The 23747-nt window shown below is 47.7% G+C and overlaps 1 protein-coding gene across 1 annotated transcript in view; it reads left to right on the top strand.

Moving 5' to 3' along the window:
- Nucleotides 1-23747, top strand: part of LOC144770932 (uncharacterized) — a 160153-nt gene that overhangs the window by 108685 nt on the left and 27721 nt on the right. Inside the window, exons 5-7 of the mRNA XM_078655764.1 lie at nucleotides 1731-1757; nucleotides 4074-4163; nucleotides 8359-8448. Coding sequence (XP_078511890.1) covers nucleotides 1731-1757; nucleotides 4074-4163; nucleotides 8359-8448 — 207 coding nt within the window. The remainder of the gene's footprint in view (nucleotides 1-1730; nucleotides 1758-4073; nucleotides 4164-8358; nucleotides 8449-23747) is intronic.

The following is a 23747-nucleotide window of genomic DNA, read 5'->3' on the forward strand; positions in this document are numbered from 1 at the left end:
TTTTTCAGAATTAAATTGTCACTTTAACTTAGTCTGATACATTTATTCTCCCTCCCCTACTAACCAGATCTTTAGACTTAGCCTCTTTAGTCCAGGAATAATTCTGTTTGCTGCAGTCTCTAAGACTTTCAGTTTGGATGACACCGATTACCTGCTCCCAGCAAAGCATAGAAACTAAGGCAGGCCCTTCATAAACCATTGTACTTATAAGTACACAACTTCTGTTTTCACTCAGGGGACCTGATTCCTCCAACTTCTCACACACACGGTCATAACCCCTTTAATATAGTCAAGTGCAGGAAAATAGGCGATGGAGCAGCATAGGACAGAGGAGCAACCTTGCAAACTACCTGTTCCTAAATGCAGCAGATAGCGCTGTCGCAGAACAGATGGTGTAGGACGCTGGCTCTGTATATACTGTACCCAAGTAAGGTATAGTGTGCACACAGCCCAGTGGAACCTCAAAGGTAGGCAGAGGTAAAGTTAGATAGAACCTTACTCTCTGTTTGTGGTAGTCTGGGCCAGCAGTAAGGCTTTATCAGAGGGTAGGGGTTGAGCATTTATTGTACAAGAAAGGATGTCACACACTCGAAGACTCAACTCAGACCAATTTGTTTCTATAAAAATATTATTTAGTTATATTTTATTTTCTACAACCTAGCCAGGCCTGGTACAAGTAATTATATAATACTTTGCACGAGTTATGCAGTGAAATACAATTTTAATGCAGTTTGTTGAATGCTGTTGGATTGGTTTACAGTTGAGTCATTTGTTTATAAAACAGTTGAATTACTTTTCATGTTACTTTTCAAGTTACATTACAGATTACTTTTTAAGTTACTTTATCTCAAAATGATATGCCTAGGTATGACACTCGGACATTTCCCAGAGAAAAGTTAAGTAAATCAGTTTTTGTACATTTGCAGTTTCTTAGGTTTTCATACAAACCAACTCCACACTTAAAAGATTTTTCAGAGAAAAGCAGTCAATGCAGTCCTGTGGGAGAAAACAGTGTTTTCAGTTTAACAGTAAGTACTTAGGTTTTGGAGTTGGTATTCTGGGGTTAGAACCAGGGTTCCCCCAGGGTCGAGGATGCACTTTCAAAGGACCCTAAACAGCACTAGGGCGGCCGGGTGCAGAGTGCTGAGACCCAATGTTAATCAATGGGGATAGGGGACCTCCAGTTGGTGGCTTCTCACAAGCAGGCCGCAGGGTTGCGGGAGCAAAGCTCCTGGTGTTAGGCTAGGGGCAAAGGGGGATCCGATTTAGCTCACAATGTCCACTCATAGGGGCGGCAGGGTGCTGTTTTGTGTCGGGTGCCCGGTTAATTTCATTGAGGATTCCCTGTTGCAACCAAACACTGCAGGCCCTGGGATGAAGATCTTCCGGAGGCGACTGCTGCTTGGAGAGGTTAGTTGGGATGCCGGGACACTGTTCGTTGGGCCACCCAAGACCATGTGACATCGGGTGCAGGGGTGTCATTTGGCATTGGGTTTTCTTACTGGCTCCGGATGGGTTGGGGGGGTCCTCTGGAACAGGCTGCAGGCGTTGACTTGAGACTTGAGGTAGGTTAGGGATCACCAGATCCATGTCAGAATCGTCAGGGAGACCTCCTTGTGGTGTTGGGCCACACGAACTCTGGCTGTGAGCGTCGGTTGCAGAGTGGTGCAGACTCACGGATTTGGCCGGAGCCAGAGTCTGTTGGTGACGAATCCGGTGCTCATGGGAGACAAAGTCTGCTTGGGGAAGGCCGGGCAGTTCCTCCTGGTTCTTGGGGGCTGCAGGACACAAGGATTTTCCTGGAGCAAGTCGAGGTCGGAAATGTACAACGACACACCTGGGCACGGTGAATTACATTTGAAGTAGGCACACCAATTCTAGAGAACCAAGATAATGGTGTTAATTTGTCAAAAACAGATCTTGAAACATAATGTATTTACTTCATTTATTTGATTTTTTTGATTAGATATAAAAAATATATATATTGTTTTTTGTACCATAATATAACACACTTCTTCCCTGATACTTAAAAAAAATTCAATGAATACACATATTTGACTCAATTTGATAAACGGTTGTCAAAATGTCATAAACAATTATTATATTTCATGTCATTACTGCAATATACAACAACAACAAAAAACAAGGATCATTGGAACTGTAGAAATGTGTACTGCAATACACATTTCTACAGTTCCAATGATCCTTTATCTCCAGATATTGAATATTTCAAAACCAGAAATCAAGTTGGTGATGTGCAGAGACTGGCGGCAGGTCGAGGTCGGGACAGGCCTGTAGGGCTGGGGTCAAGTCAGTTGGTGTCCTCCTCTCCTTCTTCATCACGGCTCTTCGGTCCTTCTTCTTCTTGTTTCTTGTCCCTGGAGGCAACGTTCAGTGTTGCCCCTATATACCAAATTTAGGGGCGTTACAGGTAGGTACAAGTCAGGACCAATGGGTCCCTTCCTTGGGGTGGGTACCCCCCCTAGTATGCCACCCTCCAGTGGGAGGGGGCATATGCCTCACTCTGGTTAAATGGGTCCCCCCATATACAAGATGGCGGGGACTGACAGTTGTGCTTCACCTCACCTCTCCCACATGAGGAGTGGGGTTGGCAAAGGCGGGCACACCTCTCCTCCTAGCTTGGTTTTCCAGCGGATTCTCTGCTCAAAGTGGGGGTCAGAACTGGTGGGGGCCATTTGCTGGGGTAGCTCACAAAGGCAGCAAGCATTTGAAGCTCCCCCTTCAAGGCTTGGCACCTCGGCCCAGGATAGGCTTTGTTTCAGGACCCAGAGAGTGACTGGCTATCAACCTAACGGTCCAGAAACATGTCTGGTAGTGGCAGCTGGCGAGCAGCCACTCAGCCAGGACACTAGAGTTGGGTCGTTTTTCGGGGGCCCTCTGAGTGCATTTTTCATTATTCCCACACTGGCATCAGTTTGGGTTTAATGTGCTAAGTTTGATACCAAACTTCTCAGCTTTCAGTAATGCCATTATGGTGCTTTGGAGTTCGTAATGACAAACTCCCAGCACCATATACTCTTAATGGAAGCACTGCAGTGACATTAGGGGTACAGGGCTCATGCTCCTGTACCCTCACCACTGGTATTGTGCACCCAGCTAGAGGGGTGGCTTACCTATGTCAGACAGTGGGTTGTAGGCATGGCACACAGGGATGTGTGCCATGTCAACTCTTCATTTTGTTCTGCACCAAAACACGCAACCTGCAATGGCAGTGTGTGAGTGTGTAAAGTTACAGGGCCTCTAAGGGTGGCACAATAAGTGCTGCATCCCTTAGAGGTCTTCCCAGGCCACTGTGCCCTGGGTACCTGTGGTACCTTTTACAAGGGACTTATATGTGGCCAAGAGTTGCCAGTTGGGTTTTGCAAAAGTAAGGTTTAGGAAAAGAACATAGGCTCTGGGTACCTGGTTGGCAGGAACCCAGGGCACACTCAGTCAAAGTACATCAATATTAGGCAAAAAGTGGGGGCAACCATGCAAAAAAAGGTCACTTTCCTACAGATGGCCAGCAGGTTCTCCCACTAATCTATTACTACCAACATATATTATCAGTCGTACCACAGCCTTAAGCTCATTCCACCAAACCACCACCTGCTCTGACTCACCAAAGTCAAGTGTGTAATTGCCCCAGCTACTGTTGCTCCCACCAGCACTGACCTGCCACTGACCCACCACAGCCGTCGCTAGAACTCACCAATCACTGCCATCACCACCACTGATTTGATTTGATATAAACATTTATATAGCGCACAAATGCCAACCGGCGTCTAGGCGCTTCAGCCACATGAAAAAAAAAGGAGCCAGATGGAAAAAGAAGGACCACTGAACCCGCCAAAGCCTAAGTCAGAGTTTACTTAAGTGACAGTTTATTAGTTACGATAAATGTCTCTGGCCAACCTGTGGCATAAGACTCTAACCTTTAGAGGAAGGTAAATTGTGCCACGTTAGTACTGTACTGTCAAAATGTAATTTTGTTATGGCTGAAGCTTTTAATTTCTTTACCCTTTGCAAAAGAATTGTAAACTTATTTTGCACATTTTCTTTTCTTAACACAGCTGTTTGTTTGACTAAAGAAGAGCCGGCTTCCTCCTACGTTGACCAGTTTGGTGCAGACGTCGAAGAAAGGAGCATTGACCAAGACTATGGTGAGTTACAAGTGTTTCCTATTTATCACTCAGCTGTGAACGGTTGGAGAGCGCCCCTTGTTCATGAGTTGCATCTGCTTTTTAGATCACAGGGGGAAAATTATTGGCATGTGTCTGTATGTCATCCCTATCGCTCCAACCCACTGAGATATCCCTGCTATGGCTACTGAGACTGCACTCTCTTGGACCTACCTCTCCCACCCTTTGAGGAACTGTGATCAGCAAGTCATGCCACCCTCCCTCCTTGTGCGCCTGCCATGAGCAGGTCAGGAGTGAACAGCCCCTCCCACCCTGCGATGATCCAGTCATGCCCCCGCCTCCTTGTGCAGCCCCAGGTTAGGAGATGAACAGCCCCTCCCACCCTGCGATGATCCAGTCATGCCCCCGCCTCCTTGTGCGCCCTGCCTTGGGCGGGTTAGGAGATGAACAGCCCCTCCCACCGTGTGATGATCCAGTCATGTCCCCCTGCCTCCTTGTGCGGCCCGGCATGGGGCGGGTTATGGGATTGTCAGCCCCTCCCACCCTGCAATGATCCAGTCATGCCCCCCGCCTCCTTGTGCAGCCCTGCATGGGGCGGGTTATGGGATTGTCAGCCCCTCCCACCGTGTGATGATCCAGTCATGTCCCCCTGCCTCCTTGTGCGGCCCTGCCTTGGGCGGGTTATGGGATTGTCAGCCCCTCCCACCGTGTGATGATCCAGTCATGCCCCCGCCTCCTTGTGCGCCCTGCCTTGGGCGGGTTAGGAGATGAACAGCCCCTCCCACCGTGTGATGATCCAGTCATGTTCCCCCGCCTCCTTGTGCGGCCCGGCATGGGGCGGGTTATGGGATTGTCAGCCCCTCCCACCCTGCGATGATCCAGTCATGTTCCCCCGCCTCCTTGTGCGGCCCGGCATGGGGCGGGTTATGGGATTGTCAGCCCCTCCCACCCTGCGATGATCCAGTGATGTCCCCCTGCCTCCTTGTGCGGGTTATGGGATTGTCAGCCCCTCCCACCCTGCAATGATCCTGTCATGCCCCCCGCCTCCTTGTGCAGCCCTGCATGGGGCGGGTTATGGGATTGTCAGCCCCTCCCACCCTGCGATGATCCAGTCATGTCCCGCCTGCCTCCTTGTGCGGCCCTGCCTTGGGCGGGTTATGGGATTGTCAGCCCCTCCCACCGTGTGATGATCCAGTCATGTTCCCCGGCCTCCTTGTGCGGCCCTGCCTTAAGCGGGTTATGGGATTATCAGCCCCTCCCACCCTGCGATGATCCAGTCATGTTCCTCCGCCTCCTTGTGCGCCCTGCCTTGGGCGGGTTAGGAGATGAACAGCCCCTCCCACCGTGTAAATGTAAATGTAAATGTAAATGTAGTATACTTGTAAAGCGCACAGCTGCCCCAGCAACGGGGCGTCCCAGCGCTGTATAACTCTGGGGAACCCGTCCTGGCTTTCCCTGTGGGATGGTCCCTGCTGGGAGTCCCCAAGGTGGAGCCAGGCATCCCCGGAATTGGTGGGGCCGTTGTGGAGATTAGGCAAGCTAATGCCCAGAGTTGCCGAGTGTGATCCCTGATTAGAGTAAGCACCGAAGCGAGAATTATCGAGTCCGCTGACCAAGGTCCATGACCCTGCCGCGTCGGGAATCGAACCCTGGTCCCGGGCCAACTTCTGCTCTCGGGTCTGCCGCCTCTAACCAGTGAGCCACACTACTCCCACTACTACATGTGATGATCCAGTCATGTCCCCCTGCCTCCTTGTGCGGCCCTGCCTTGGGCGGGTTAGGATTTGAACAGCCGCTCCCACCCTGCGATGATCCAGTCATGTCCCCCCACCTCCTTGTGCGGCCCTGCCTTGGGCGGTTTATGGGATTGTCAGCCCCTCCCACCCTGCGATGATCCCGTCATGTTCCCCCGCTTCCTTGTGCGCCCTGCCATGAGGGGCCAGGAGTGAATTGCTCTTCCTGACTGGAGAGTCTGTGTGCTGAATAGACCATGTGACTTATGAACTTAATTACCGACTGTTGCGGTTATGCTCTGACTCGGGCCCAGGCAGTGGTTTTATTCCTCGCCCTTTGCCTGTGCACACTTATGCCTTAGCCTACTTTCGCTCGTACACAGAGAGATCCAGATACTATCCTCTATGTTGATAATCTTGTTTCTATAACATCTATAGGATGAAGAACGCATTAATGGCCATTTAACATTTGACGTGCTGCTGCAATGCTGACCCTGTGCCACTCTTGTTCCTGCGAGGTGTATGATGTCACCCATGTAGGGTCTCTGTGAAGGCTGCATTCTGTTAGCGTTGGTGGGTGATCTTACATTGGCAGGTAAACCAGCATTGGCTACTGTAATAAATTCCCTTTGTTACTGAGCTGACCCGGTGCACGTGTGTTTGTTCTCATCTTTCCTGCTAGGATGGTTTTCTGTTTTGCCATCAGCGACACGCGACTTGTGCTGGTAAGGGTGACTTGTTTCGGCAGGTCACAGACGTTTCAGAGTTGTATTGCTTGGGGTTGAATAGCGAGCTCTCACCTCACAGGTTACAATTTAATGGCTGTTGTCCCATTTTCATCGTCGTAGGGTACGTGAAGTAGCCTTCATGTTTGTTCTTATTTACAGAAGGCGTTTGACTATTCCCTGATGATGCTCATTGTCTAGCCTTCACCAGCACACCACAGACCCTTTCAGTGAACTGCAGCAGCTGATTGTGACGTTGGGTATTCCTTTAGTAAAGCTGTTTTAAGCCGTATAGAGGGTGACCCTCTCTAAGGGCCTGATTACAAGTTTGGCGATGGGTAACCTCATCACAAACGTGGCGGATATCCCGTCCACCTTAGTATGAGCTCCATTATATGGAGTGTCTGTCACCTCTTGGGAATCTTCAACACTTTGTACGAGTGACCAGCTTTCCCTCTGTCCCTGACACACATGTAGAGTGATTTCTCCACTCCACACACATTTCTTGTGTAGATTTTCCCTCCCCTATTCAACAACGTGTATGTAAATTTACATCCTGTAATTGATTCATTTTATTGACATCATAGGACATGCGCTTATTTGAGTATGTTTAAAAGATGAACAAGAGACATGCAATGTCGTAGAATAGAGCGGCGCTGGGTGAAGTGGCGCAGACGGAAGTAGAGTGCAGTGGCGCAGAGTAGATTGTTCCAGAGTAGAGTGAGTAGAGTGAAGTGGCGTGGCGTAGTACAGGGTAAAGTGCAGTAGCGAAGAGTGCAGTGGAGTGCAGAGTAGATTAGAGTGCAGTGGTTTAAAGTGCAGTGATACAGAGTAGAGTGCAGTAGAGTTGAGTGGTGTAGAGAGCAGTGGCGTAGAATACATTGGTGCACAGTAAAACAGAGTGGCATAGAGTGCAGTGGCATAGAGTAAAGTGCTGCAGAGCAGGGTATAGTGGCATAGAGTGCAGTGGTGCAGAATAGTTGGTGAAGAGTGCTTTTGTTTTGAGTAAATTGGCGTAGAGTGGCGTCGAGTGCAGTGGCGTAGAGTAGAGTTGTGCACAGTAGAGTGGCATAGATTAGAGCGGCGTGGAGTGCATAAATGAACAAATAATGTACGCAACTTCTGTTTTCACTTAATGAACTTGATACCTCCAGCTTTTCACATACATGGTCATACCCCCTTAAATATAGTCAAGTGCAGGAAAATAGGTGTTCTAGCAGCATAGGACAGAGGAACAACCTTGTAACCTGCCAGCTCCTAAATACAGCAAAGATCGTTCGTCGCAGAACAGATGACCAGCACTAAATTGTTACCACCAACGAGCCTTATCATTTGTACCACAGTCTTATGCTCTTTCCCCCAAGCCACCACCTGCACTGACTCACCAAAGTCAAATGCGTATTTGTCCCAGCCACTGTTGCTCCCACCAGCACTGACCTGCCACTGACCCACCACAGCCATCACCAGAACTCACCAATCACTGCCATCACCACCACTGACCCCACCAAAGCCTAAGTCAGAGTTTACTTAAGTCACAGAGTGGATGAACTGTGTACTTTCCTTAGTTTATTAGTTACTATAAATGTATCTGGTCAACCTTTGACATAAGATTCTAACCTGTAGTGGAAAGTAAATTGTGCCACGTTCGTACTGTACTGACAATATGCATTTTTGTTATGGTTGAAACTGTTAATTTTTCTACTTTTTGCAAAAACATTGTTATAAACTTGTTATGCACATTTTTTTTTCTTAACACAGCTGTTTGTTTGACTAAAGAAGAGCCGGCTTCCATTTGTATTGACCAGTTTGGTGCAGAAGCCGAAGAAAGGAGCATTGACCAAGACTATGGTGAGTTTCAAGTGTTTCCTATTTATCACTCAGCTGTGAACGGTTGAGGAAAGCTCCTTGTTCATGAGTTGCATCTGCTTTTATATCACATTGTCAAAATTAATGCATTTTTCTGTACGTCATCCCTATCGCTCCAACCCACTGAGATATCCATGCACCGGCTACTGAGACTGCACTCTCTGGGACCTACCACTCCCACACTTTGAGGCCGTGTGATCAGGAAGTCATGTCCCTCTTCCTCCTTGTGCGGCTCTGCCGTGCGTGGGCCAGGAGTGACCAGGCCCCCCTGTGAGGCCCTGTGATCAGCAAATCATATCCCCCTTCCTCCTTGTGCCCCCCTGCCATGAGCGGGCGTGGAGTAAACGACCCTCCCACCCTGCGAGGCCCTGTGATCAGCATACAGTGCTGAAGAGCAGAACAGAGTGGCGTAGAGTTCAGTGACATAAAGTGGAATGGTGTATACATTATAGTGGCGTACAGTGCAGTGGTGCAGAGTAGATTGGTGTAGAGTGCAGTGGCGTAGAGTGTATTGGTTTTGAGTAAAGTGGCATAGAGCGCGTTGGCTTAGAGTACAGTGGCGTAGATTAGAGTGGCTTTTAGTGGTGTAGAGTGGAGCGGCGCAGGATGAATTGCAGTGGCGTGGAGAGGAGTGGCACAGAGTGGAATAGTGTGTCATACAGTACAATGGAGGATAGCGGATATTTCAGAGTAAAGTGCAGTGATGCAGATTAGATTATAGAGACTTAGAGGGGATTGGCTTAGAGTGCAGTGACATGGAGTGAAGCAATGCAGAGTAGAGTGGCGTAAAGTGTAGTGGTGTACTCTGAGTTGGCCTAGAGTGTAGTAAAGTAGAGTGGTGCAGAGTAGAGTGCAGTGGCGTGGTGTGTAGTGGCGTAGTGTTGTGGTGCAGGGTAGAGTGCAGTGGCATACAGTGCAGTGGGATAGAGTTCAGTGGCAGAGAGTGCAGTGTTGCAGAGTGGACTGTCGTACAGTGCACTGGTGTATAGTCGTGTGGCGTAGAATTGAGAAGTGCAGAGTAGCGTGACGTAAGGAGCAGTGGTGCGAGGCCTCAGGGTAGTTACGCGCTATATAAGTTTAATTTTCATTTCATTTCAGTGGTGCAGAGTAGAATAGAGGGGCATAGAGTACAATGGTGTACAGTGCTGTGGCGAAGAGTGTTTAAGGGTAGAGTATCGTGCCGTTAAGTGCAGTGGTGCAGAGTAGATTGGTGTAGAGTGCAGTGACGCAGAGGGCATTGGTTTTGAGTAAAAGAATGTAGAGTGGCGAGGTTAGAGTATAGTTGCGTGGAGTAGAGAGGTGCAGAGTGGATGCTGCAGCCTTAGATTGCAGTGGTGTCGAGTTGCACTGCGCAGTGGTGTAGAGTAGATTGTTTCAGAGGAGAGTGAAGTGGCATAGAGTGGAGTGGCGCAGGGTAGGGTGCAGTGGCATAGAGTATAGTGGCATAGAGTGCAGTCGTGCAGAGTAGATTAGAGTGGAGAGGCACAGAGTAGAGTGCATTGGTGTAGAGTGCAGGTTGCAGAGTAGAGTGGAACAGCAAAGAGTTGAGTGGTGCAGAGTGGATTGGCCCAGACTGGAGTGCTGGAGAGTGCAGTGGCAAAGAGTGCAGTGGTGCATAGTAGAGTTGCGTGGGGTAGAGTGCATTGGCATAGAGTAGAGCGGTGCAGAGTAGAGAATTTTGGAGAATTTTACAGACAACACATCTTCAATTGTAATGACCATTACATTTGCACAGGCATACAGTTTTAGCTAATAAAAGTATACAGCGCACAAACGATAATCTGTGGACATGTCATCACCCAGTGTATTGATTTGTTTTGGTCATATTAAAATCTTGGTTTCCACCACACTTCAGAATTACCCAAAAAGTGCTTCATTTGTGCTTTCCCAATTCTGATATATGCTGAAATACCTGCATGATTCCTTTACAGACATTTAAATTTTGTTGTGTGCTAGAAAAAATAGCATCGTACAGCCTTTCTCCAGCACACCCACAGTAGCCAGCATAATAGTCACGTAAATCCTCTCACTTTGAAGCCAGAGAAAGAATAATAAACACCAAGCTCCCTCATACGACTGAACCTGACATTTGACCTTTGTTTTTGAATGGACAGCAACTGTGATAAGATAAGAACAAGATTTAAAGGCCAGTTTACAGAAAGGGAGTGCAGGGGGAAGAACACAGTAAATAGGTTATGTACCACAGAAGGGACGAACTTAAGCTGGCCAGTCTACAACAAGTAAAGCCAGCAAATAGAAAACAAGCAAAATGTGTGTGACAAACCTCAAAGCCAATGGTAAGCAATGGGCTGAGTGCATTTCCGGGGAAGCTTGCATTTCCGGGGAAGCTTGCATTTCCAGGGAAGCTTGCATTTCCAGGGAAGCTTGCATTTCCAGGGAAGCTTGCATTTCCGGGGAAGCTTTCCGAATGTCTCCAAGATGTCGTTAGCAAACCAGACAGCTGCACTGTCTGATAGGCTTCAACATAAACAGAGGTCTAGGCAACAAGTTTGGAAGCATATGAGTTGGCCAAACTATAGCTTTGTAAACAAGCATTCACAATGCAATAGGTCTCGCAATTACATTGTTTTGAGCTAATGGCATTGTAAATGTTTTTATTTTTTTCCATTCGTGAAGCATTAATTAAATGGTGTAATGCAAAATGGCAATAATTACAGTCAGGTGCCATTGTCAAATCAGAGACATGAACGCAATGCCCTCTGGTGCAGGGTATGCCACTCCAATGATATGCTCTTGTTTGTAATAATAATTATTTCATACACTTCCTGTTAGTCAGTTGGTAAGATAGCTCAGTGGGTTAACACGCTGACGGCAAAGATCTGTGAGTTCATGAGCTGGTCACCGATATGCATCCTTCTGGGCTGTCTCTTCATTTTGTCTTACTGCTAAGTTTGAAAAGGTGAGGATTTGAGACAGTCACAGCAGCTTTCATTTACAGCGCTAAGAATTACCTAACAGCAGGATCAAGCGCTGTCAAAGATGACAAATACGACCATATTGACTTATTAAAATACAAACCTACATGACATTTGACCTTAGAGGCATTTATGAGTTAAGGCTCTAGGCGTAAAGCATTAACAGTGAACCAAGCTGCACACGATGAAAAGAACAGGGTTAAGAGGCTGAAAGTGTGACATCAAACCTGTTGTCATCCGCACCGTGTGCTCAGCTGTCACACTCGCTCCTGATGGTGGTAATGATGAAATTCGTGCCGCAGCGCTGTCATAGATAAAGTCGCACCTCTGGGTTGCAGTGAAGCTTCTCACTGAGGGGTGCACTGACATCCACGGCTGCTACCTAGCTCCCGAGCCTCAGGGCTCCGCGCACCGGTGCTGCTCCCCAGGTATCACTATTGGACTTAGAGGCAAAGGTAGGGGCAGATGAGGCCACATGGCAGGGCTGTCAGTCTAGAGATGAGGGTTGGCCTCGGGGAGGGGGGCAGAGAATGAAACGAGGAGAGAGTCAGGATGAGGAGTGAAAGGGCGAGAGACAGAAGGAGGGGAAAGAGAGAACGAAAAGCAGGAGAGGGGGAGTTAATGGAGGGTACAGGTGGAAAGAAGAAGGCAGTGATGCGACTGATGGAGAGAGGCCCAAGCTGGGGAGAGAGGCTGCCGGGTGAACCCGAATGGAGAGGCACCCGGAGGTGGTGGTAGGGTGAGAGGATACAGACATCGAAGGCAAGGCGAGAAAGGCGGAAGGTGGGGGCCGAGGGAGGGTTCTAGAAGAGTTAAAGAGAGGGGTCTGGGAGGGGTCCAGTCCATCAGTAACTTTAAAAGTTGGTAGGTAGTCGTAGTTTCGAAGATGTTTAGCCAAATCTGTAGTCCCCATTCCCCTCTATGCGCCTCTCTCGACCGGCGCTGACCCTAAATATATGTCGTAAAAGCAGCCAGTACACCCACTAAATGTGTCTTAGCGAAATCCCTCTCAACTTTTAATCCACTGCTTGAAGAAGTGGAGTTCAGGCCTCCTTAGCACATCCGTGTTTTGCGGGCAGAGGGTGACAAAGGTCAGCAGCTTGGGTCGGCGTGCGCCTGGCTGGGCGGTGCAGTTTCAAGGAGCAGCACGCGCTCACTCACGCAACGAAGCAACGCGAGTACAATAAAGTTTTAGGGTGGAGCCTAGGGCCTGGAGCGCTGGGGGTGGTGTAAAGAGACAGTGGGTGATGATGGGGTTTCTAGGGAGGTTTATGCTTGGAACAGCTGACCTTGGAGGGGTGGGTGAGTTGGGTCTTGGCGTGGTTCAGGAGTCTTTGGCCCGCAGGGGTGGAATGACGGCAACGGTCTGGCGGTTTAGGACGGGGGGTACAGTGTGCTTGGAGCGGCTGACTTTGAGCGTGGGTGGCATTGGGTTAAGATCTGAAACTTGTTTATGTTCCACAGTTAGTCTTACTTTCTTCATAGCAAACTTGCATATTTTAACAAGCATTTGCAATGCAATAGGTTTCGCAGTTGTTAGAGTTTGAGCCATTGCCATTGTAAATGGCAATGCCTTTTATTTATGTGTTGGTTTATAAAACGTAAATAAAAGGCATTGCAAATTACAATGCCAATGGCTCAAACTCTAACAACTGCAAGACCTATTGCATTGCAAATGCTTGTCTTACTCCTAGATGTTATCCACCATCCTGCAGTGCACTTATTTTCAGGCGTTGATGTCTTTACTAATCGCGTGTGACTCCTGGGAGCCAGGGTCTCGCACTGGGCAGTATCTTTACAACCTGAAACTTCCAGATTAGTTAACCTAGGTTGATTAAGTGTATCAGGAGTTCATTTAATACCTCTACTCCTTAGAGCATATCTCGTTTGTGCCATGGTGCCTGCTGTTTTTCCTTTATCTTGGGTTTTAATTTCTATGACCCCTTCTGACAAGCTTCTTTCACCCAAATATGCCCAAGCTGCACTTACTGTGTGTGCCAGCTCCTGTTCTGTTTCTTCTAGTGACTCAGGTTGACCCTTTCTGCTCCTTCTGTTTTGTGTACGACTCCGTTGGATTGCCGGAGCATACGGTTATCACTTGTGCTGCCGCTATGGAGGGGGAACATGCTGCTGCTCTCCGGCCGCGACACACTCTTAGGCTGCCCGCGACCACAGCAGATCCTGAGCCTCCTGACTCCCCATGGGTTGCCAGTCCGCGGCCACCGCCGCCTCAGGAGTAATTGACCCCGTCACCTCCACCGCAACACCCGATAGACACGCCGCCAAGCTGTCACAGAAGCCGAAACAACGAATCCTTCTCCGTGAGTCTCCCTCCTGCCTCCTTCCCGGCATTTCAGCACCACAGCGTTCTCTGCAGCATCCGCTAGTGAAAGTGTTTGTTAATTCATTTTTTCTTCAAAACTGCCAAAAGCCAACTTAGATGTGGAAATATATACAGTTTAGCTGTCCTCAAGCACCGTTAGTTTCTAGTAATGTTTTTCCATTGTGCATCTTTCACGGCTCTCCGTCCCGACCCTCCGGAGCCTCTTCGATCAGCTACGGAAATTCGATAATTGGGCACCCTCACATAAAGCTAACATGCGTCACCTTTTCATACCAGCAAACACCCAGAACTAGCGGAAATACGTTAATTCTGCACCCTCACATAAAGCTTGCACACTGAGGGGAAGCAAAAGACGTGGAAGTGATGCTTAGAAACACCAGTAACGGAAGGCTCATTTCAACGACGTTTAGATTTTACAGTAAATGGGTACAAAAAGACACAAGTTTAAAACAAGTCAGGCGGCACACTATGCCGACTGCAGCCAGACTGTTTATCAGCGCTGCGCACCTCGTGAACAGCGCCGCGTGCCCCTCTGCAGACTCCCCCTGCATTCCAAACTCTGTCACGTGACCTGTTCACGAGACGCGTGACGCGATCCGATTCTTTCTGCCATGCAGAAAACAGCAGAAGTTCACGCGCGCAACGTTATCCTATGACAAAGTGCTGCGCGTGGCCAGGTCTTGTCTCCACTTTCCACTCGTTGTCGGCTGAGCCGACAGCTATAGTTCTCTGGCGAGAACGCGCTACGCGCGTTTCTAGCCGAGACCTAAAAAGCAAACTGAGTAAACAGATGAAGTAAACAACAGAGACACAAACAGTTTTCCTGTCATTGTAATGCACTCGTTTGCACACTACGGTTCTAGGATTGGTAGGGTGCTAGTATTTTTGGTAAGGGTTAGAGGCAGGTTATCTCGCAGAGTGGTCAACAAGTTTGGAATAGGCCAATGCATTTAGAGATAATTACAACTCCTTGTTTTGTATACAACTATATACCACCTGTGCTGTTTCAAAGTGCTGTAAATAACAGATGCTACTATTACACAGTAATGGTTCATATTTGATATTGGCAGGTCTTAGGTAGACCCTTTATGCGCCCGTGTGCATGTTACTTGCGTGGACGCATGTGCTGAAGGACATAGCCATTTGTTTCATTCTGCTGGGGCATACCGTAGCCCACTGCTTGCCTTCTTGTGGCTCTCATGTTTAACAGGGGTGTGGAATTTAATAAAATATCTACTTGTCCATGGGGCAGGTTGCTTCATAAATCTACTAGTCCTGTAACAAAATCTACTTGTCCCTTTGGTGCCATGTAGTGCGGCGACAAATTATGGCAGCAATCTCAATATATAAGATCTCTGATATAGCCTCTCTGATTATGCCAGGGCTCATACCATAGTAGTGTTTGAATAATTGCAATCCCCTTATGCTGCCACGTTTCCGCAGATCTACATACTGGGGTTGAAGGTAGTGGTAAGCAATAGTTCCAGGGTTGGAAAGCCCTTTTGCGTCTGTGCAAACCTACTAACTTGCATTTTTTACATTTTTTCAACAACTCTTCTCTAATCTTTTCCCATACTGAGAAATGTTGGAAATTTACTCCTGACAATGGCAGACGTAAACCTTCTTCCAGAGTTGGGGAAAAAAGTGGTTGAAGGGAAAGTGAACTTGTAAACAGTCAGATTTTCACGTGAGCAAATCTACACATTCATATTTGCTCTTGCTAAAATGCAGTTCCCAAATATTTTCCAGGTGTTCTATTTCTTGTCATACTTCTGTAAATTCTTGGGAATTCACAAACGATAGCTGCACTTAATGCAAGGACATATACCATGGTGCACTTGTGAGACGTTCTTTAATAATTGGGCCCCTAATTTGGTCTGGCATTGACCATGACCTTTTGCGTTCATTAAAATTCTGTCTCTCTCTCTTTGTATCGGTTTGCTTCACTGTGAGTGACAGCATTCTGCGCTTTCACAAAGGAGTATATCGGCACACAAAATAGTTTTGTTCAGAGCCAGAAACTACTGTGGCAGTGAGTGCTTTTTGAGACCAAAAACTATTTTTGCTTTTGCCAATGTTTGTTATAATGGTGAGGGCCCAGCAGCTCCCACACCAATAAGGTTTTACAAACAAGCATTGGCATAATAATAATAACAATAATCCTGAGCTTACAGAGCGCCCTGGTTACACTAGCCAGTGTGTCCCCGCGCTAGTCACTGGCCCTCAGCCACCAAACTGTTACAGCCTCCTCCAGCCCGCCCCAATGGATCTAGTCCCTAGGGAATAAATAGATTTTTAGTTCTTTACGGAAAACCACCTCAGAGGTTTCCACACGAAGCCTAAGGGGTAGGGCATTCCAGCGCCGGGCAGCCAAAAAACGGAACAATCTTCCTCCCATTCTGGCCCTTCTAATTTTGGGAACCTGCATCATGCCAGCCCCTTGCGATCGCAGCAGCCGAGTTGGAGTGTAAGATGTTAGCAGATTGCGAAGGAAGCAAGGACCTTTCCCCTGCGCAATCCTGTGACTAACACAGAGGGCTTTAAACAGGACACGCTCCCTAATGGGCAACCAGTGCAGCGCTTCCAAGGTTTTTCTTGAGGCGGCTCTTTTAGGTAGCATCAACACCAGGCGGGCGGCAGCATTCTGGATATATTGCAGTCTCTGTAGACATTACACATTAGCTCCCAAATAGAGGACATTCCCATAGTCCAGCCTGGAAGTAACCAAAGCATGGACTAGGGCCTTCTTAGCTGTAACAGGGAGCAGATCCAGCGTCTTTCTAAGACTACGCAGAATGCCGAAGCAAGTTCCGGCCACACGTCTGGTGTGATACTCATAAGATATTTTAGAATCGATCCAGATTCCAAGATTCTTAACTTGATCCTTAGGCACAGGTAAAGGACCCAGTGACTGGGGCCACCAGACCGAGGTCCAAACTGACGGAGTCTTACCCACAATCAGCACCTCCGTTTTATCACCGTTCAGTCTGAGACAATTATCGGCCATCCAGCCAGCAAGGACTTGGAGACAAGACGCAAAATTGCTGGCTGCGCGCTCAGCAGACTGTGCCAAAGCCACAACCAGCTGCGTATCATCTGAGTAAGTCACCACTTCCACCCCATATTGCTCAGTTATTAACGCCACAGGTGCCACGTAAAGATTAAAAAGGGTAGGGCTCAGGCTGGAACCCCTTGATCCAGGTTAATAGCCTTAGACCTATTGGACCCTTGCTCGACACGAAAACTACGATCGTGGAGAAATGATTCCAGCCAATCCCATGCCTTCCCTACCACTCCACCCTTCCTCAGACACTGCAGCAAGGTGTGATACGCCACAGTGTCGAACGCGGCACTGAGATCAAGGAGAATTAGTGCCGCGGTATGACCCTCGTCCGCATGTCTCCGTAAGGCCTCTGTGGAGAAGAGCAAAGCTGACTCCGTAGAGTGGCAGGCTCGGAAACCAGATTGTGATGGATGTATGAGCCTATGGGTTTCAATGTGAGCTGTCAGTTGCTGATTAACCAACGTTTCAGCTATTTTAGCAAAGTATGGAAGGAGTGATATGGGACGCAGATTACTCAGCTGATCGATACTAATCTGTGGCTTTTTCTTTAGTGGAAGAACCACTGTTTCTTTCCAGGTTATCGTCACTGTGCCAGATCCAAAAGGCAGCTCTAACAGGTATCTAATGTAAGGTGCTAAGGCCTCAATGTGATTTTTGCTGGAATGGGGTCTTTAGGTGAGCCGGATTTCACACCCCTAGCTACTTTATGCATTAACTCATCATCTGGAACCCTGAACACCTTCAGGCATTCTTCTTCCATTAACCCACTCATGGGTGTCTCCTCACTACCAGATCGGACCCTAGCCTCCCTCGGGAAGGTGGAGTAAATATCCTTCACTTTGTTGGCAAAAAATTCTGCTATCTGATCACAAGATTCCGCAGAGCCAGCCTCTGGTTCCCCAATAGAGGCCAGTGAGGATAACTCTTTATATACCAGAAACAGTTCTTTGGCCGAACAGTCCGCCTTATCAATCCACTCTGCATAGTAGGCGGAGCGAGTTTTCCTTTATATACCCTCTCCGGGGCTGGCAGGTAGCCATTTCTCCAGCTTCCCTCAAGTCGCTTACAAACAGTCTTAGCCTCCCTTAATTCAGCATTATACCATGCAGCAGATTTGGTTCGCCGTGTGGGGCCCGTACTAGACCAAGGCGCTGTCCTGTCTAAAGTGAACTGAATGCGATGGTCCAGAGCCTCACAGGTACCATCAATCTCGGAGCCTAATCCTCCCGGGGGCCCACCCTGAACCAGGGCGGTACAAAAGTTCTCAGAGGAGAACTTAGCCCATTTTCTCTGCCTTTTGTTAGTGCCTCCCGATTTCCCAGAGGTATTACCCGGGATATAATTAATTTGGAACGGAACCAAAAAATAGTCTGTCCAAACCATCGGCATTGGAGGTTCCATTTTAGGAGCTTCCCAAGTGCAAAAAATAGGATCCAAAAGATGTCCCAACCGGTGAGTAGGAAGCTCAGATTTTAGTAATAATTGCAGAGTTAACAAGTCCTGTCGAAGCTCTTGGCAGGTGCATTAGAGGCATCCTCAAAGTGCAGATTCAAATCCCCTAACAGAATGAACTTCTCATACCGCATAGCGGGGGCATTAAATTATGAATGAGGCTCGCGGTGAATTGTGTGCTTCCTCCCGGCGGTCTATAGACTAAAAGACCCTTGATTATATAATTATTCAACACTGTTATCGATAAGGCGCCTGCTTCACTATCAGATACTATCACTGGCTTCAGAGTACACTTTATGTTGCCCTTGTGGATCACAGCGATCCCTCCCCCCCTCCCGCAGGGTCTATCCAACCTACATATCCCGTACCCAAGATGCAATGCATCCAATATTTCTGGAGCCGAATCCTTTCAGGTTTCAGTAATAAAAAGTATGTCCAGCTGACTATCAACAAAGTAGCCTCGTATTTCCACACTATGCTTCTTAAGAGACCTACAGTTGATCAAAGCGCATCTTGGAGAAGTGTGGCTCAAATGGTTAGAGCGGCAGACCCTGATGCAGAGATCTGGCCCGGGACCAGGGTTCAATACCCGCCTTGGCGGGTCTTGGGCTCAATAGCTTGCTTAATCTCCACAACTGCCCCAAAAGCGCTGGGATGCCTGGTTTCACCCTGGGGGTGCCCAGGAGTGGACACTCACAGGGAAAACCAGGAAGGGTTCCTAAGCGGTATACGGACAGCGCCGGGACACTACCTCAGGGAAGTAGCTGTGCGCTCTATAAATACCGGTACATTTACATTTACATTTACATTTACATCGGAGCTCCTTATTAGTCCCACTTCTCCCTAAAAAAGGATTAGTAGAGAACCCGCAGTACCTACAATCCTTAGTTTGGTCTGCCCCGTTAGGGTCCTTACTATGTCTGCAATTGACCATCGCACCAGTGCGGAGAGCCAGCAGCTCCTGCTGCGTATAGGTTTGGCCTACCTGAACTCCTCCAGGGGTCCTGGCCCCGATCGCCGACCGGGCGCGGACGGGCGCAGACGGGCTTGCCTTTGGGGCGTCGGCGGCGCGTCCGCTGCGCGTTCGCTGGGGCATGTGGAATTTATGCAGGATTCTCCCCTGCAACTAGACCGCTAACCTGCTAAAGCGGAAGTGCCTGACTCTACCTACCACGCCCTCCGCGCAACGGTACTAGCTACCGCGTCGGACCAGGGCGGGTAGGACAGGTCACCGAGAACAGGCCTTCGTTCCTCCCAAGCAAGTGCTGAGTGAGCCCAGTTAGCGCGTGTGCAGCAGGCTAAGTGTTCCCCACAAATAGCAGAGTGTCCCCTTCACGCGTAAAAACACAGAGTGTGCAAATGGCGCATAGCCAATAGGTCTTGCTTTTGGGACCTTATAAGTATTTAGTTATGCAGCACAATATCCTTGGTGCAACAACATCAACTGTTGCATGGCTAAACACTTATAAGGTCCCAAAGGCGAGACCTATTGGCTATGCCAATGCTTGTTCTCATAGTCTGTGTGTAGGAACATCCGCTTAAGGTAGCTAGACAGTACTGACTCGTCCTTCACATTTATGAACGAAGGGGCTCTTCTGTTTAATCACCGAATTCCTTAAGAAAAAAGCTCCCCCACCTTAGTAAGTGGCCAATGCCTTTTCATGGAAGCGTTGAGTTGGACCACCATTACACAGTAGAGGAACTCTTGCAACTTAGACAGGTTGGTAGCTGAAGCGTCCATCGTAGCTTGCGCTGGGTGGAAAATGTTTGTGGGCCCTAAAGAAGGTGCCCTAGAACTGTACCAAGCGGAGTGATAACAGCAGGCCTTATCAATGTTTGTTCAAATAGGCACTCTTGCGTTACAGGGGACACTTTTCGAAAATGAAAAATATTGACATGTAAACCTGTATGGTTTCATTGGTTGAATATATTGACATTGAAATGTATCTGCTTGCTGGATACCTTTGGTCAAATATTGCTGCACAGATGGAAATATCTGATCGCTGTGTTATGTGGGTCAAAACCATGCTGGATAAACACTTTGATGATTTGTTGTGATGCATAGTCTTCTTTTTATAATCTATATTAAATATAGCTGATTATCCGCCTTTTCTTTTCAAAACAAGCCACTAATTGGGAATATTGCAGGAACTAAATAAGTGGGCAGTAAGTTTGAACATGACAGAAGGCTGTCAGTAATGCGATGCACTCCGAATTGCAAATGTAAATGCGCTTTGTGGAGGTGGTGTTTTCTTTTGCAGATGCGATACTGCTTAAAATGTAGATAAACACATAGCTTAAACAACCTGCATCTTTCAGGAAAGCATTTCATAGACACCCAGAGTGCTTAAAAAAGGGACTGAAATCCACGCTACTTTTCAGATATAAGCTCAAAAGAAAACACTTTAAATTGCAGCAAACGGGAAAAAAATTCTCAAAACAATGTGCCAACACGCTCTGGTTCCAATGTAAACACACCAAAAAGGTTGCTTCCCAACAACCGCGCTCGCAAACAAAAACACTATTACTTTGTAGCAAACAGTACAGCCATTTTCAAAACAATGTGCCAGCATGCTCCGGTGCCGATATAAACACCAACAAGGCTTGGCACGCACCTCTGCAGCAGGAAACTATCCTGCGAGCCAAGCAACGGTGAGATGAGTGTGAAGGGATGGCTCAACACACAAGAAGAAACGGGGTGGCGCTCGCGGACATCAAAGAGCCCGTGAAAGTGATCGCGATCCCGATCAAGCGCGGCGAGCAATGTGCATATGGCGCCTCTGCTCGTAAGCACTTGCCTGCGCACATGCACGCAAGCTGTAGGCCGGCCATGGTAGCATTTTTTGAAGCCCTTACTTAAAGTCTAGCCAGACCAGCGCATGCGCTGGGTCAGGCGAGACCTAAAAACATGCCAAAACAAGTCACACATTGACAAAACTAAAATGCTGACCACCAATTTCAGACCTACTGGCTGTGCCAATGATAGTTTATTTTTGTTTCCCATAATCTTATTGAAACTGGTTACGCTGATTTTCCATTATGAATATTTTTGGAAAATACTAGTATGCATCAACACATGGTACTAAATGATGCTGCAAAGAAATGATAGCTGAAATTTTACAGTAGTTTAGCAAAATGCTTTTTTTCCTGCTTTCATTTGTTTTAATGAGCATTTTATTTTGAAACCAAAGAATCATCAATCTTGCTTTCAAGACGGCCCATCCGGACTGGATCTCACGTCTTGTTTATATAACACGCCTCCTAAAGATAAGAAATTGCTTTGCGACAGCCGCAAAGCAGACGAGCCAGTCTGGATGGGCCGGTCGAAAAGGTGAAAGGGCGGCAACAAAAATACCCCATTTACAATGGCAGGCCACCGTTTAGCATAAAAGGTGACGCAAGCCAATGGAAATGAGGGGCGGGGCTCAGAGTCCCCTTCTGAAAACCCCTCATCCACAATATCTCTCGCCGAGTGACAGCGCTTTGCGCTGCAACACTAGGCGAGACCTAAAAAGGATGCCATGGAAGTAGCTAAATAGGCATAGTAACATTCTCTACCCATAAAAAAGTAAAAATTAGAAAGCTGATGGCCAGCAATTGGACTTTATTCCCGTGCTCATCTTATCTCTTTCCCTTTTGCTTAATTTTGTTGTGGCACGCCACCAATTAGCTGTAGCTAGATTGATTTGTTTGTCTCCTCCCAGGTCTGCAAATTGGTGTTTATAACAATGTAGGAAGCTGGCTCTCTATATAGTGTACCGATATGAAGTACACTGTGCAGAGAGTCCAGGCAACCCTTGTTGGTTTACAGAGGCAAAATCAATAACACAAAATGCTCTCTTTTGTGGCGATGTGGGTGAGCAATTTGGGCTTATCAGAGGGCAGTGCTAAGTCAGCATTTGTTGTACTCACCAAGGCACTAAATGAGACACACACTCAAAAATAAATCCCAAAGCAGTTTTTAGTCACATTTTTATATATATGTTAATATCAAGAACTTCGTTATAAAGGGAGATCATTTTTAAATATCAGTTTTTACAGGTATGTAAAATATACTCTTAAATGCGTCTTTACGCAGCAATGCTTTCCTATGGAAAAAAGGTATATGTCGCATACAATTATTTACGGTCGGTTTCCTAACCCAGTGTGTCTAACTCCACCAGAAATCAAGATGGCGGAATTCTATTTTTTGTCTACCTTACCTACCTACCTTACGACTGGAACTGGCAGGCTGCTGAACCCGCCTCCCGACAAGCTAATGTTCCCTCCTTTCGTAGTTCCAAGTGGCATCTGCCAAGTCTGGGGAAAGCTGGGGTCGCATATCAAAGGCAGCAGAGGCCTTTTTATAAAAAAAAAAATTTATATAAATCTTTTTATTGAGTTTCATGAAATACAACATATATAAAGGCAATGCAGCATAATCAAATGTTCCCAAGAGGGCAATACATCAATGTAGCAGTCATTCGTCATTTTCCAAGTTAAAAAGAGAAATACAGTGGCAAATGCAGAAACAATCACTTGTCCGAGTTTAAGGAGTGTACATGTTGTAGACCCTGGGACCCTCCATGGATTCCTCCTCCATCCATCGGTATGTTCCCCAAAGGGACCAAATTTGTCATACTCTTCCAAAGCTCCACAGGCCTTTAATAACAAGCGACCCTTTGGAAGTTGTGTTTCTTTTTATGGAGAACTAGCAGCCCGCCCGACGTTGTCCGGGAGCAAAAGGCTTGTGAGCAATCAGTGTTCATGGCCCCCGCCCGCGCTCACCGCTCCTCCCTTTTGATTCTGTGGAGACATTTCAGCGCCGCTCTGCCTCACCGCTTGTCCGACGCTCACCGCTCCTCCCTTTTCATTCTGTGTAGACATTTCAGCGCCGCACCTCCCCGCGCTCATGTCCACCGCTGTCAGTGTTCATGGCCCCCGCCCGCGTTCACCGCTCCTCCCTTTTAATTCTGTGGAGACATTTCAGCGCCGCTCTGCCTCACCGCTTGTCCGACGCTCACCGCTCCTCCCTTTTCATTCTGTGTAGACATTTCAGCACCGCACCTCCCCGCGCTCATGTCCACCGCTGTTCCTCTGGCTCCTGTACGCCGCTCCTCCCCGCGCTGCTGATGTCAGCACGCACGTCGCGGCCGGCCGGCGCTACTTCCAAGGGACTATTTTTTTTTAATCGTACATTTTTTAAATAAGGTATATATATATTTTTTTATATAGTCCTCCTGCTTGTCCTGACGTTTTCAAACATGTATTGGGTGTTTGGATTGGCGGTGTAGTTTTTGAGTTTACCTGGCTCAAAGGTCACAGTTCTCTCTTTATAATAGTAGTATAGATGGGCAGTCTATCTCCCTCTTTCTCTTCTAAGACCATGCAGAGTGCCGGTGAATTCTGGAAATGCCCATCTGTAAAGGGTCTGCAAGATGAGAAGGAGTGTGTTTATGAGGATCCAATCTGTCTGTATCTTACCTTTTAACTCCCTACGTCTCAA

Source organism: Lissotriton helveticus, chromosome 7 (assembly GCF_964261635.1).
Source record: "Lissotriton helveticus chromosome 7, aLisHel1.1, whole genome shotgun sequence".
Lineage (NCBI taxonomy): Eukaryota > Metazoa > Chordata > Amphibia > Caudata > Salamandridae > Lissotriton > Lissotriton helveticus.